Source organism: Bos taurus, chromosome 25 (assembly GCF_002263795.3).
Source record: "Bos taurus isolate L1 Dominette 01449 registration number 42190680 breed Hereford chromosome 25, ARS-UCD2.0, whole genome shotgun sequence".
Taxonomy (NCBI): Eukaryota; Metazoa; Chordata; class Mammalia; order Artiodactyla; family Bovidae; genus Bos; species Bos taurus.
Window position 1 is genome coordinate 25,688,014 of NC_037352.1, and position 16,962 is coordinate 25,704,975.

The 16,962-nt window shown below is 43.2% G+C and overlaps 1 protein-coding gene across 2 annotated transcripts in view; it reads right to left on the minus strand.

Annotated features, from left to right (window-relative positions):
- The window catches only part of XPO6 (exportin 6), a 107,066-nt gene that overhangs the window by 67,428 nt on the left and 22,676 nt on the right, over window positions 1–16,962 (minus strand). For both annotated transcript variants that reach the window (XM_024985303.2, XM_002698080.7), the window contains exon 2: window positions 2,947–3,037. In XM_024985303.2, coding sequence (XP_024841071.2) covers window positions 2,947–3,037 — 91 coding nt within the window. The remainder of the gene's footprint in view (window positions 1–2,946; window positions 3,038–16,962) is intronic.

A 16,962-nucleotide genomic window follows, 5' to 3' on the forward strand; every position in this document is an offset into this window, starting at 1 on the left:
GGGTTGTCCTATTATTTTTTTAAATGCCTCTCTCCACACAAAGCAATGACACCAAAAAAAAACAAAAAAAACAAAAAACTACAATATCCAGCTGACTCTTTAAGATAGAAAGGACAAAGCATACAATATTTTTCTGACCCTAAGGTGACCATGAACACTGAGTCTAAAATACCAATAAATAACCTAGCTATGGACACTTTCTTAGGCAGAGAAACTTTCACTGTTGAAGTGCTTAACCTAGTGAGCGGATAGATAACTGTAAGAATATCATTTTTGCCTTATAAATGATGGCTGATTGGTAACTTACTTCCTCTGGGGTACAGCTATACACACATATATCTAGATAGATAGAAAGATAGATTAAGATAGATATATCCACGCCACTCACTCAACACTATTCTTACATACAATTACACACACACAATGACAGCTAGAATAAGAAAAGAAAAATTAAGACTAATGTTATAAATACAGGACTGGAAAAAATGGAAGAGAATTCAAGATGGCTAACTCCCTTCATGTGAGTTGGTTTTATTTTAAAACACCACCCAAAGAGTTGGAAGTCGGTAAATAAAGAGTAGCAACCATGGGAGTTTCCAGGAACCCTGTCTACCTCAAATCACTTGGAAATGGTTTTCTTCCTCCTGAGGCTGCTGGACAGACAGCACCATTAAGAGTCTATCACCGTGCTTCGAGACATGCTGCCCATAAGTCATATTTTATGCTGTGTGTGTCATAAAATATAACACAAAGTGGGTAAAAATACAAAGGCTATGATCCCGAGAGATTCTCAAAATCCCCTGGAAAAGCAGCAAGCACAGCAGTCCATCCTGATCCTACAGTCACTGCTCTGCCAGCGCCCCACCACTGAGGCTAAATGCACCAGGGCAGTCTCATTACAAATCCCAGAGAAGCAAGCGTATGGTGCCTTCTTACAATAATCAGGCAAACCTTCCATGTACCCCAGAGGTGAAGTCCAACCAGAGACAATAACCTCTGACTGGAAATGAGGAGCTCTGGGCTCTGTTCTAGACTCTATCCCTAACCCGCTGAGTCTAAGCCCAAGTGAATCCCTGCTCCTCATTGATGCTTCAGCCTTCTCCACTTTTAAAAATGACCAATCTGTCTCCAGAGGCTCCCTGCTATCAGCTCTGTCTCTAGAGCACTAATAACACATTTCTGGTGGAGGATCGGTGGGGCCCCTATAATAAAAGGTCTCCCTCCTTTTCCCCACCTAGCGTGGAAAGACTGTAATTTATTCTAAGATATCAATAAAGAAGCAAGAAGTGGTTGCAGCCCACACACTCAAATAAAGCTACGGAGACTAGGTACAAAGAGAACTGAACTAAGGCATGCCTGTTACTGAGCCCCCGGATTCCCTTTAGCCAGCATTTAAATTAGACATTTGTAGCATCTGGTTATTTAAAACTACTTTAAAATCAGATTAGAATACAAACATGCTAAAATGATACCACTTTTAATGCATGAACACTGAAGATGAATAACATTTGCACTGCAAACTGAAATTTAAGAGAAAAACAAAAACATGTCCATTATAAGCTAAAAACAGGACTACAGAGAAATCTGTGTTGGAATATATAACAGATTGATTTAAGGGAAAGATCCTTCACCTCCTTTGGTAAAAATCACCAATGATGTTTTTACTGTAAGGTACTTTGGTAGCATAAAACTAATAAGGGGCTCACTCTGGGAGCAGGAGTTGCATCAACACAACTGAGTAATAAGGGAACCTAGGGGAGCAAGCAAAGGGGGTCTTCTGAGCCAGGTGCCTGACCATCCACTGGGCCCAGCTTCTGTCAGTATCCCCCACTGATAAATGCTCTGGTTCCCTATAGCACACTCCCTTAGAGGAGAAAGGCATATATATACAGGGGAGGTCCAAAAGAGACCACCTCGTTTAAAATGAAAAGCGATAAGAAGGTGCATCTCCCAGGAGCTGATGTGATGCTCAAAGGATGCTGCAGCCAAAGCTTCACTGACTGGCCACCTGAAAATCCTAACCCTAATCAAGCTTTGGACCAAAGGCAGAAATCGGCCATACCACTGAGCTGGCTAACATAACTTAGAGAAGCCACATGGGCCAGAGAAATGGCTCTACAGAGTCCTGCAGACACAGAAAAAGGCCTCCAAGGAAGTGAAAGCAATGAAGGTCAGTGCAGAGCAGCCAGACATGCAGGGGCAGGCCTGCCGGTTTGGATCAGGAAAAACAGTTTTCATCTTCAAGTTCAGGACTTGGAGACACAGAGAGAAAGACTACTCTAGGACCAAAGTACAGCATGGCTCTGAAGCAGAGATCTCACACTTGAATACCCTTCTAATGTACAGCATGCTTTAATGAATATCGTGCATGTAGATGAATATAAAATTTAGAGAGGTTCTAGAAGGCGCTGAGATTCCCAGAAGACCTGAAGTTATCATACGTACATCTCTCTGTTGTTTGAAGCTTTTGTTCAACAAAAGTTGCAGAAGGAGAGGAATAACAGTGGCGATAAGGAAAAAGCAAGAACTGGAGGTAACACCCGTTAAAGGATCTCTGGGCACTAGGTAAGATTTCAGCTAGACTTCTACACACCAAAAGTATGATTGTTTTAATGCTTTTTATGAGATTTTTTTTTAATTAAGTCACAGACTTCTTGTAAAAGTTCAACACTGCTGAAATCAAGAGCAAAGCAGGAGAAAGGGTTTCCACATATGGCCAAAGGAAAGAAAATCCATCATTCTGGATTAAAGTGGGCTCTGCTGACTACATCCATTGCAGCTAGGTTTATAGATCCCACCAGTCACTGACCAGCAGGACTGGAGCAAAAACAAGCCAGAACTCAAGGGGAAAGATTCAGGCTTGACCAGTCGAGAGTACCAACTCCTTCCTGCCCTCTGGGGTCTGTTCGTTATAAATGACTCTTTACAATTCAACACTCCACTTACCTATCTCACGTTTCCTTTCATTGGTTGTACAGTCATGGAAAAACTCTGTCATCAGACTTTCCAATGCCCTGAGAGAGGCTTCTTCAGATGCCTAACAAAGGAATTTGAAAAAAAAATCAGCAACTGTATTTTCAGTTCTATGCTCCTCAGTTCCGTCCAGGTCACATTCAACAGTCATAGTAATTTACTTCCTCAAAACATCTTGTCAACATTCTTCAGATGCATGATATAAGCCAGAAAAATTGCAGGGAATTTCCCACTTGGCTCAGTGCCCAAAGCTTTAGAATACTGTATATATTCATACTACTGTGCAATTAATTTTCAATTATTTATGCCTAGGAAAAAGGGAGCAATAATTTAAAATTTAATTCTGGAAACATATTAAAAGCAAATTAACAGTCCCTGATTTATTTTAGACTGAACAGGTAGAGTGAAGAGATTCAGGGAGGTTAGGGTGCTTTATAGACTATCCGTCAACAATATATCTGCCCCATGTCTGAATTGCGTGTGTTAGTGACAGTTGCTCAGTTGCGTCCAACTCTTTGAGACTCCATGGACTGTAGCCCGCCATGTTCCTCTGTCCATGAAATTCTCCAGGCAAGAATACTAGAGTAGGTAGCCATTCCCTTCTCCAGGGGATGTTCCTGACCCAGGACTCAAACCTGGGTCTCCCTCATTGCAGGTGGATTCTTTACCGTAATATGAGCCACCAGAGACTACTGGCCATATTCTGACTCAGAACAACTGTCGTCAAACTGCCGCATGGATTTCTGGGGGTTTTCAAAGGGACTTCAGGAGCCAAACATGATCCCTCAACTCTCAATCTCACATGAGCCGCCAACAGAGATTAAGGTGCAGCTAAGAGCCAAGCAGAGCAAGGACTCAAAATAAGAGCACCTCCCAACTACAGACCCGCAGAGAGCCCTACTCTCAACTGAACCACTCCAGTGGAGAATGAGAAGAGAGGGGCCCGAGGCTCCCCCAGGGCTCCTCCTCTCCCTTTTCCATGCGGAACCCCAAACCCACTTCCTCTTCTCTTACTGAAGGCAGGAACATCAAGCACAGCAATGAACTTGAGTCTACACTCCTCACATAACCAGTCTACGACAAGGTGAGAGCTGGCAGGCCCTTTGTGAATCTTCACTGGCATTAATCTACCATGAGATGATCAGGAGACTACAGCAGTTTTGATTTCTTAATCGTCTATTAATTTCCTCCTTTCCACCCACCTTTCCCATATCCTCTCCACTACCTCCAGAGTGAGAGCTGACCATTAAAACTGCATTTTAAGGGAACTTTCCTGGTGGTCCAGTGGTAAAGAATACACCTTGCAATGCAGGGAACACAGGTTTGATCCCTAGTCAGGGAACTAAGATTCTGCTGCCAGCCCTTGGGTCGCCAACTACTGAGCCCATGGGCTCTGGAGCCCTTGTATCACAACTAGAGAGTCTGTGCGCCACGACAGAAGATCCCGCCTGCCGCAAATAAGACCCATCACAGCCAAACAAATAAACAGATATTTGTCTAAAAACTGCATTTAAAACAAGTCCACATTCAAATGTGTCATGTATCAAACTGTAGTATTAGCAGGGGCCTCTACTTGGTAACTGGCTTTGGAGGAGACTGAGGAACTCGGGCCATTTCTGTGGGTGAACCAGCACTTCTTAGGACTGGTACTAATGATACAGGCTGAATCAGGCTGTATCAGCCCATCTACACCAACCAGCACATGTAAACACGCCGTACAGCACACGGGGCCACGTTCAAGCAGTGCCAGGCACAGCTGTCCCTCCCGCGCTGTGGGCATGGTGACAGCCATGCAGTGAGAGCGCAACTCTGACACGTGGAGTGATGGACTACTGCTCAACAGTTCCAGCACTTGCGAATCTGAAGGGCTTTCTTATCTGAATTTCACGGTAAGTATTAGCCCTCCATTCCTTTTTCAAACCAATACATCAGTTCAACCAAGAAAAATTACTGGATTGCAAGCTGCTTAATTCTAAACTACACAATTTTTTAACACAGAAATAACCAGAATGTGCAACAAAAATAAGACTGCAATGTGTGTGTGTGTGTGTGTGTGTGTGTGTGTGTGTGTGCTGATCAAAACGGCCTCGCTGTTCTTACTGGCAGATTTTCTAAGTGTTATAAATTCAAATTTCAAAATGAATTTATATAAATAAAAGAATGCTTTGGTCTGCTTCACAGATCAATTTGGTGTGCCATTTCATCTGAAAAAATGATTTTCTGTTTTTAAAAGTTTGTGAGAAGATTTGAAAGAACCAAAGGAAAATCTATGTTAAAGTAACTTTTTGGCAAAAAAAAAAAAAAATAACCATAAATCAAGACATATTTCTTGAACTAAAAAAAGCCAGCTATTTAGCTAAAATAAATCAATAGTTTTCCGGAGCCAAAATAAGTTCCTGAACACTAAAGACACATCTTCAAGTCACACCTGCTTCACAAGTGATTCTTTACTTTTTGGCCGAAGCATGCAGCTTGTGGGGTCTTTACCAGGGATAAAACCTGGGCCTCCTGCAGTGGAAGCGTGGAGTCTTAACCACTGGACCACCAGGGAATCCCTCCACAACTTATTCTTACAGTGAACCACACCAGCGTAGACTAGAAAAAACTTGAACTCATCACATTCCGGCTGTCAAGGTTTATTTCAGATGGGTTCTTGAGGCAGAAGTTCATAAACTTGACAATCACTGGCCATATATCAAAGGCTGCTGAAGCAAGTTTCTGCCTCCACAGAAAATCCATCTCTGTCTCCACTCCAGTCCCATCACACCCACCCTCCTCACAGCTCCAACCCAAGAAGCTAACACTCCCACAGAAAGGGGAAAGATGAGCACCCACCAAACCATAGCATGTGCTTCTTATCTAATGACGGTCGCTATATGAAAACGGAAACCTCCAAAACCTAGTAACCCAGTGCCGTCACCGGGAATTTCTCAACAAGGACAAATAACGTGCTGCCTGCATTTTCAATCACTTTTCTAACTGCAAAAGGGATACCTACTCTACAGAGTGTTAAGGGGATCAAATGAAACGCTCCATGTTAAGCTGCTGGGTAAACTCCTAGGAGCTATCTAATTCCCAGTATGCCTGCTATCGTTTTTATTTAGTCCCAGATACCAAATGAAAGCAGACCAAAGCAAAACAACATAAGTATTCAGGCCTCCTGTGAAACTGGAGATTCATGCCCTAAGGGGTTTGTCCCAAACATATTTAATTTAGTGGGGCTTTTCTAACTGGATTTCAAAACGCAACTATTTTGAGGGGAAGGAAAGGAGGTTGAGACTTTACTAGGGTCACACAGTCAGAACAGAGATATAAAGGATAACATTCAAGACCTGCAAATGATTGAAGGGATATTGGAGACCTATCCCTAACTGGCAAGATGGCCAGTGGACCCCTTGCCAGTTGTTTTAAGCAGGTGGTGAAGCCAGAATTCAGACAGCAATGGGTTAAGAAATTAGTGAAGAGGAACTCAAAAGCCTCTTGATGAAAGTGAAAGTGGAGAATGAAAAAGTTGGCTTAAAGCTCAACATTCAGAAAACGAAGATCATGGCATCCGGTCCCACCACTTCATGGGAAATAGATGGGGAAACAGTGGAAACCGTGTCAGACTTTATTTTTCTGGGCTCCAAAATCACTGCAGATGGTGACTGCAGCCATGAAATTAAAAGACGCTTACTCCTTGGAAGGAAAGTCATGACCAACCCAGACAGCATATTCAAAAGCAGAGACATTACTTTGCCAACAAAGGTTCACCTAGTCAAGGCTATGGTTTTTCCTGTGGTCATATACGGATGTGAGAGTTGGACTGTGAAGAAGGCTGAGTGCCAAAGAATTGATGCTTTTGAACTGTGGTGTTGGAGAAGATTCTTGAGAGTCCCTTGGACTGCAAGGAGATCCAACCAGTCCATTCTGAAGGAGATCAGCCCTGGGATTTCTTTGGAAGGAATAATGCTAAAGCTGAAACTCCAGTACTCTGGCCACCTCATGTGAAGAGCTGACTCATTGGAAAAGACTCTGATGCTGGGAGAGATTGGGGGCAGGAGGAGAAGGGGACGACAGAGGATGAGATGGCTGGATGGCATCACTGACTCGATGGATGTGAGTCTGGGTGAACTCCGGGAGTTGGTGAGGGACAGGGAGGCCTGGCGTGCTGCGATTCATGGGGTCGCAAAGAGTCGCACACGACTGAGCAACTGATCTGATCTGATCTGAAGCATATGAGACTACACTTTCAAGTAATAAAAGGACAAAGAAATAAAACTAAGCACCCTGATGTGCTAGGAAGAGAGGTTTCAATTCCCAAAGGCTATTCAAGCACTGCACTGATTAACCGACGAAGAACATTCAGAATTCAGACACACCTGACTGCTTCCCATCCTGGACACAATTTAAGACCCAGATCTTAACAGAACAAAAAAACGAGGTCAGCTAAAAACCAAGCAAGGCACATTCCACACACAATAAAATTTCAGTTACATGCAGGTATAAAATATAAGAGGTAAAACAATAAAGCTTCTAGAAAATATAGATCATCCTCATGACCCCGGGGTAGGGAAAAAACTGTTGAAAACACTAAACACAAAGAAAAAGACTGGTAAATGGAAATGGTCATCAAATGGCACCATCAAGAGAGTGTAAAACAAAGCCACAAAATGGAAAAAGATATCATCAATATGGGTAACAGCATAAAATAACTGCTACAAATCAATCAGGAAAAGATAAATGACTCAATTTTTTTCAACAGGCTAACAGTTATAAAAGAGGATACTCCAAAAGCTGATACATAGAACAAGTACTCAACCTCATTAGTCATCATAGAAATGTAAATTAAAAACAATATAATGCCACAAATCTATTAAAACGGCTAAAGTTTAAAAGACAGTAACAGGTAGTGCTGAAGATGCTGCTGGTGGGACTATAAACCGGTATAACCATTTTGGAAAATGAACACATGCATACTTTATGACCCTGTAATTCTACTCCTTGACAATATAGCCAACAGAAATTTGTACCCCACGAAATGTACACAAATGTTCACAATACCACTATTCATAATATCCAAAGAGTCCAAAGAACCCGATGTCCACCACTAGTGGGATTGATAAGTTGTGGTTTATTCATCAGGAAGATGTTATAACAGTAGAAACGAATGAATATTGCTTCATACAACAACATGGGTGAGTTTCACAAACAAAGCTGAATGAAAGAAGCCAAGATGCATCCAACCTTCATTATTTGTTTTATGCTAACTTTTAAAAATGAGCAAAACAAATCCATGGTGTTACAGAATGCATGCGTGCTCAGTCGCGTCCGACTCTGCGACCCCATCAACGATAGCCTGCCAGGCTTCTCTGTCCATGGAATTTTCCAGGCAAGAATACTGGAGTGGGTTGCCATTTGCTCCTCCAGGGGATCTTCCCAACCCAGGGATCGAACCCATGTCTACTGCGTCTCCTGCATTAGCAGGCAGGTTCTTTACCACTGAGCCACCTGGGAAGCCCTATAATCAGAAGAGTGATTATTAGCCTTTGGGGAGGAGGGATTCTGGGATGCTGGTAATATTCTATTTTCTCGACCTGAAAGTTATAAAAGGATGACTGCTTCATGCACTTGGTAAGTACATACACACAAGTCTTGAAACTTAAAAGGAATACTTATTTTTAACATTCAGGTTGGTGTCTGCAGACTCTGATTTTAGAAACTGTGTTTTTTCCTCTAATAGCACAATTATTAAGAGCAGTCTGGGGACCCAGAGATGAAGTCTGAGCGTGAGACTCCTAAATTCCTAAGAATCATCACCTATTTCTCCTCAAAGCTGCAAGGATGACAACAGAAAGTTACAATTCCATAAGTCTGTATTTCCCTTAGACTTCCCTCAATAGCAAATTTATACAGGATGGTGAATTAAATGTGGCTCATAATACACTCGTGGAGACCTATGTACATATCTAAAAAAATCTTTTCTGTCCCAGAAAGAGTTAAAATCTGCCAAGTGGAGCTTTCAACTGTTCCTGCCTTAACTTTATCTGCTTTTTTATGGCACTGCTCATGGTCTAGCAATTCAGAGACTATATGACTGATTTATTTATTAAGTCAACCAAGACTCACAATTACCTAACAACTTACAAAAAAAATTGAGAGAAGGGGAAGGTCCACATAATTTGAAATCTTCTGACTCTTCCCCACTTCCACTTCTACCAGGCCCTAACCCCCTCCTGCCTAGATTAGTGGAACTTTTTACCTAGTCATCCTGATGTCAGCTTTCCCAATTCCAATTCCATCTGTACTTCACTACCAGATAAATGCTTCTAAATAGCCATTTTCTGCCCCAGTTAACCTAAATCTAGCTTTCAAGAGACTTTATATCTGGACCAACTGAGATGTTCAGTTAACTCTTCAAGAAACAATCTCAATATTCACTAAGTAACGAATACTGCATTAGGTCCTTGAGATACAAAAGACTGTCCTTGACTTCCAAGAACTGGAGATGGCCTAGGGAGCCCAGGCGGGGCGGGGGGCGAGGGTAGAGACTATGGGGCCGGTGGGGGTGGCGGGGAGATGTAGAATATGATGCTTTATATCCTACAGTAGTGACATATGGATAAATAGCTTTAGGAGCCCAAACAGAACTCTGAGAGACACAAGGAAAGCTTCACAGAGATGACAAAATCCTTGGGGATTTGAAGAATGCAGACGTTTACTAGGAGGAAAGCATGCCTATGCCTGATTCACTGTTACTCAGCACAGTAAGCCGTCACTCTGGTCTGAACACTCATGGTCTCCAGAACAAACAGCTATTCCCACCCTGCATTTGCTCCTTGGTCAGGTGGCGCTAGTGGTGAAGAACTCACCTGCCAATGCAGGAGATATAAGAGACTCGAGTAGGATCTCTGGGTCAGGAAGATCCCTGAAGAGGGGCATGGCAACCCTCTCTAGTATTCTTGCCTGGAGAATCCCATGGACAGACGAGGCTGACAGGCTACAGTCCATAGGGTCACACAGGGCCAGAGAAAACTGAAGCAACTTAGCACGTACGCACAACTTAGCACGTACGCACAGCAATTCACAGTTCAACCTTCATGAAATTTCTTATGAAGTTTTCAGTACAGATCCCTCCCTTGTTTTCATCTTCTGTATTTCCTTGTAAGCGGTATCACAGAATTTTGCCCACGGCAGTGTTCTCTGCTCACTTCAGAATGGAACCATTAAAGAGCACAAGCTCTGGTGTCGGGTTCCTCGGGTTCAAATCAGAACACACCTCCACCTCGGCCTAGTTATTTAACCTGTCACTCTTTCTCCTCTTACGCACAACTGGGAATAATAAGAAAACCTAACTCATGGGGTTGTTCTGAGGATTAAAGAAAATAATCTGTGTAAAGCATGTAGTAAACATAATGCCAGGAATAAAGGAAGGAGGTGAAGTCACATCTCTACCTGTTAATAATTCATAGATGCCAGGCCTCTTCCTCTAATGAGAACATAAACTGTCTGGAAAGAGATTCTGCCCAATACGTTCCTACTTGCTGTAACAGCCGGCACGGTTGCAGTAGTAGTGTCAGTCGCTGAGTCGTCTCCGACCCCGTGGACTGTAGACCACCAGGCTCCTCTGTCTGTGGGATTCACCAGGCAAGAGTCCTGGAGTGGGTTGCCATTCCTTCTCCAGGGGATCTTCTCAACCCAGGGACAGAATCTGGGTTTCCCGCATTGCAGCCAGATTCTTTACCATCTGAGCCACAGGGAAGCCAGTATGGACTGGCACTCAAATATCTTACAGACCGAATTCAGGAGAGTAAAAGGAACAAGTAGACTGTTGATATCAGTTTTTGTTTCTCAGGAATAATGGTAATTCTTCCAAATTCAAGATACATAAAACTGTGCTTTAATTTCCCCCTTTGAAGAGCTCTGATCATAATGACTTTTGCTCACAAGCACCCAATGATTAGGTTCTGAAAACCAGGAGATTGCTAACAATTTATCGTAAAAACACTGAGACTGATAATGGATAAAACTGTGCTTTGTCTCCTAAGACAAGACACCTAGATGACAGTTTTCTCAAATCCTGATAAATCTGCAATGTTTTACCTAAGTGCCTCTAGAACACCCCTCTGTAAAGCATAACCTTTTTATAAAATTGGTACTGGGAAAAAAAAAAAATTACTCTTTCTTTAAAAGAAGGTTGTTAATCAAGCTTTTCATCACCTTTGCCAAGAGCTACATTTTGTCTGTTCTTCAATGAGGTGAATCACATGAGCCTTCTGTACTCAGGCTGATGCTTCCTTGATAGTAAACCTAAATATGAGGGCAAGCATGCAGCAGAGTCTGAGCTCAAAGACTCCTACTGCAGATCCAGAACATTTTACTACTCCAGTTGCTTCTATCTAAAGAAGGTTCTGGAGAAAAGTGATTCTATATTAACTGCTGACCAAGGTTAAAAATAAAAAGTATGCAAAAGACACCTGGTGTGTTAATAAGAGATTTCATTAGCAAAGAAATTCAACCTCATGTAAACTCTGGAAGCTAAAAGGATTACCACGGATGTCTAAACTCTCAAAAGAAAATTCACATTCTTCCCTGCACCCTTCACCAGTGCAAAGAAAACTGATGAGGGAAAATCTCCTTGGCCTTTAGGCCTGCATATAAACATGAGATGAAATACGAAGCTTAAAATAACACACAATGGAAATCAATGTGACATCCATCCATCCATCCCGTCCTGCAGGCAGTTCAAAACGCCAGGAAGCACACCAGGGAAGACCCAGGCAGGAGAAGGGCACGCAGAACAAGACTTCTCACCCTTCCCATCACTGCTCTTTGTTTTTTACAGGACAGTGTCTGCAGATTGAGACACAGACTAAACAAACCATGGTGAACTAGAAAACCTATTTTATTTCTCTAAAAGCAAACTGGTGAAACCAGTTGAATCTTCAAAGTCTAACACACGGGCTGCTGAATGCTGAGGTAACAGATACATAGTGAAGTAATTTATATACAAAAGTTGCATGGCAGGGGTTGGGGGGGAGCGGGACATATATTCTACTGATGGAAATACAGGGAGCACCACACCATGTTCTGGGAAAACAAAGCCCAGGCAGATGTACTTATCACAACTCTATGAACACGTGTCTGCAGCTAACTACTGAAGTTATACATGTGCCCACAAAGGCTCCTGGCTGTCTCGCCTACAGCTTAAACTGAATGACATTTGCCCTTTGAGAGTAACTACAGACATAACTTTGTATGAGATCATCATGCAGATACTTAATATTTGATTAAAACATATACTGCGGCTACATCTAAACATATTTCTAACCGTTAAAAGGCACCTTTCTGCTTTAGTCTAAATCTACCATAAAGTTGATCAACGGCAAGACATCCCCCTCTCCCGGTCCCAGTATTTCTTGGGTCTGCAGAAAGTGCCCAGTCAGATTCTGTTTCTTCCATGAACAAAAGGCTCTGTTGACAGCTGAGGACCGGGAGTGAGGAGCAGTATGACAGCCCAGCGTCTGGGCCAGGAAGCCCACTGGTCCCACCGCGGTCACGAGAAGTCAAAGCAGTGTACTCTGTCCCCACGGGGACCAATCAGAGGAAACATCTCGTACCCAAAAGACAGTGTGTTTTATGTCCGGAAAACCTTATCCCTGTACTACTGGACGAGCTATAAAAACAAGAGGCACCAATTAGCTACGAATGGACAGGTGCACTGGTTTCAAAAATGTCCAGCAAATCTAAAGAAAACCACAGAGTCATCACAAGTAACTCATACCTGATTCTAGACTAGATACTGCACTGGAGGGGGGGAAAAATGCTATAAAGAACTTAATTTGGCAAACTGACAAAATTGGAATACAGATGGTAGACCAGATAAAACTACTGAATCGATGTTAAATTAAAGCTGACAGCTGCACCGTGGTTATGTAAGAGAATATTTCTATTAGGAAATACACTATATTGGGGCAGTGGACATGACACAGGCAACTTACTCTCAAATGATTCAGAAAATATCATGTGTGTGTATGTATATGCATATATACACATATATACTAGATACACACAGAGTAAATGCAAATAATAAAGCAAATACGGCAAAATGTTAACAAAAGCTGAGTTTGTAGAAAGAGTGTTAAGAGTGTTCCTGGCACTACTCTCTCTTTGCCAGATTTCTGTCAGTTTGAAATTTTTCCAAATAAAGTTTTTTAAAATCTCGTCTGTTGGATTGGTATGCTCCATCTTGCTCCACATTGCTCCAAGTTAGCTGGTCAAAGAGGAAAGAAAAAGTGAGAAGAGAATACAATAAGGGAAGAAATTATTTTACTTTCTCAGATGCCAGATTTATTATCTCACACTGTTTCTGAAAAAGGATAATACCTAGGTCAGACATTAAAAATTTTGCATCTGCTGGTTGGACAAGAACCACATCCCACTAGAAGCTAAAATACATACAATTTATATTGTTATTTATCTATATTCTAGTCAGAAGGCTTTAATTAGACAGCCAAAAAAGCAAATGATAAAAATAGTTATTCTGCAACAAACTGTCTAAAATAAATGAGTAATACAGCTAAGACTAGGCTGTCTCTTCACAATCCCATCTGCTTCTCTTTCCCAGGTACATATCCCAGGAGAACAAATGTTTACATCTGCATGTGGAGTCAATTAAACTCAAAAGATACTCACTGAGCACATTTTAACACAAGGCATGCTACCAAGAATTCCTAAATCAGGACCATGGAATCTTGAGAGAAATAAAACAAACCCCAAAGAACAGCAAGTCAACCTCCTTTTATAGATCAGGAAAATAAAGCTCGGAGAGAGAATCTTGCCCAAAGTCGGCCAGCTACTGGTCAAGTCACCGGGCAGGGCCACCAGAGTCCCTTCCCAGCCGTAGCTCCTCTACCCCTTAAACAAGAGCAGAGGTGTTCTGCTCCAGGAGCTGGAGGGATGCTGAATGACCGGGTGTTACCCTGCCTCTGATGAAACCAGGAAGTGGATGGGTGAGGGGCTGACGAGCCACCGTAAAAACAGGCGGCAAGTGTGAATCACAATTACCACTGCAGCTCCAACCTAACCGATTCCATCTCACTGCTGCTGCCACCGGAACTGTTTAGGAGCAAGTCTCCTGCAAAACCCATACCACGTGCCTCCTAAATTACTCTGGAACAGAACTGGCTTTTTAAATAACAGTTAAAATAACGTTTGAAATTTTGGCAAACATCTCCAGGCTGTATTACAGAGTGCTGGAATCTGGGAGAGCATAATCACTTCCTTTGCCTCGCCCTAGTTCTATCCATCGATATATAATCACTTCCTTTCCCTCACCCTAGTATTATCCATTGATACATAATCTCAAGAGACGACGTACAGATCAAAGTCTAATGTCCTCCTCAGGATGGGCAAAGCTGCAGCCTCCTTCCTGTTCTGAACTGCCCTGGCCTGCCCAGGTCCAGCCACGACAGGAAGGCAGGACACAGAGCAACATGAGCTTCTCCTGCGGGGAGGCAGGTGAAAGGCTTGAAAGCTGGGTGGTTTTGATGCAATGACTTTCTACCCGGTAGATGCGGGCCATGTTGCTAGGCTCCCCCCCACCACTCACTCATCATAAACAAAACAGTGATCAGTCTCTCCTGTGGGAAGGAAAAAAAGCGAGGAGGGAGACAGAGCCCGGAAGAATGTGCTCCAGTACAACTCCCACCTCGGGTACAGATGACAATCCCCCAATGGGCACCAAAGCAGGAATGAAGGGACACAGAAAAGGAGCTCTTTACATGAGAAATGACTGAACAGGCTTCATGCGAGCCAGTGCTAACACTGAGAGGTCCTTGGCCACAGAGAAAATGCCAGGTGAGAGGCAGCCCCCGCTCCAGAGTACAGCCTACATGACTTTGGGCAAATCCTGCAAGCTGCTGGACAAGCATCCTTGGACTAAACGCAATCAGGTATGTGTTATGCAGTTGATGATAAAAAGGAAAACGCAAAGTGTTAAATTGTTCAGTCGTGTTTGACTCTTTGCAACCCCCATGGACTGTTGCCCACCAGGCTCCTCCGTCCATGGAATTCTCCAGGCAAGAATACTGGAGTGGGTTTGCCATTCTCTTCGCCAGAGGATCTTCCCAACTCACGGATCGAACCCAGATCTCCTGCACTGCAAGCAGATTCTTTACTGTCTGAGCCACCAGGGAAGTTGATGACAAAGCACCATGTAAATGTTAGCTAATGTAGTTATCCCTCTCTCACTATGCGTTACTCTCAGCCCACCCTTCACGTTTGGATTTGCTTTTATAAAGACAAAGTCCCCTAGTTGTCGTCAGCTTGTCCCTCTCAATACACCCTGCACCACCTTAATACTGTAATTCTTAATTTACAATCAGTCACGTTACTTTAAGGCTCTCAAAGTACCACTGCCAACTGCCCAACGGTGCTGATGTACCCCACACAACATAAACCACGATGGCCATGAGAGCAGCTGCCGGAGGACCTCTGAGGGTGCTGCATGCTGCAGGAAGCGTGATGCTGCTGCACAAGCAGAGATGTGCGCTCGGTAGGAAGTGACGCTTCCTGGCTGGGGGCTCTAAATGCTCCTCCCGTCACCACAGATGACCACGAGCCACCAGCAAAGAAGACACCATGTGCTCTGGTAAGAGCGCTCTCTCGGCCAGGGACTCTCCTGGGTGCTGGGTTCCGCACAGCACTACTAGTCTATGCAGCTGTCTTTTAAGTTTTACTTTCAAGAATAAGCTTGGTACTCATGACTGTGATTTTGTTTAAAAGCTGTAACTTTTACAATATAGAAAGCTACTGTAATATTGAAACTCTACTGATTCTGTGCCTCCAGCCCTTTGAAGATTCACTGGGTTACAAGGGCAGAACAGCAGCAGTTCCAGGGGTGTTTTTTCGGGGGGTGGGGGGAGTAGGGGAAGTGGAGGTGGGAGGTACACAGGAGAAAGGAAATGGATACTTAGCTCCTGTCCAACTGTCTGACCTGCCAGGAACCCTGGCCTTGTTCATATCCCTGGGTAAGGCAAGGATGACTCAACAGCTTTCCACCAGCCTCCAATCCCCACATAACAGGAACAACTAGCTGGAAAGAGGAGTACATTATGGCCCTTTTCACGATTCTCAACTGGGGTAAGGAGAGGAAGACGGAAAGAGAAAGTGCGGCTTTTGATTCCCACCTCTAGGCTTTGCTCCTCACTATGGGCAACAGCCCAAGGCCAAGGGACAGAAATTCCACACCACTGCACCTGTGGTGCACTTCCCCCGTTACTGGGAAGGCTGGATCCTACTGATCCTGGGAACGCCTTAAAAGTGAATTGTGTCTGACCTCTAACCTGTGTCTGACCTCTAACTTCACCACTTACTTGGTGCATGACCTTGGACAAATGACTTCATCTCTCTCAGCCTCAGGTACTTCACTTGCAAAATGGATTTACAACAGTCCCCCCCACACCAGGCAGTTATGAGAAGTCAATGACATAACATACAAATCCACCGCCACCCTTAACCATAAAGGAGCAAAACTATTTCACTATTTTTTTCATTGATGAGTCAGTAACCTTGAAAAAAAAGGAAGACACCAAAGAAACAAAATTCCAAATAAGAGTCAACTAAATGCTCAAAAAAATTCCAAGAATGCCACCATCTTCACCAGGGCTACAAACAAAGACTAAAAGAATGGTGCCATCACCTTCCAGGCTTCTATTTGTGTTTGGGACAACATGGGTTGGAACCAAATCCACGATTGCAGCAGCAAAAGCTGTTTGGTTTGCTTTTGTTTTTTTAAGGAAATAATATTACACAGAATCCCAATACATAATACAGACTCAATCAGAAACTGCTGCATTAACAGGGATGAACAGGAGAACTGAAACACCCATCCAGCATTCAGGACCTCTCCAAGAAACCACCACACTAAAATTCCTAGCATTAAAGCCCTTCCAGCTTTGATTCAGGTTCCACCAAGTATGGCAAGTTTTCTTCAGGTAATAAATGGTT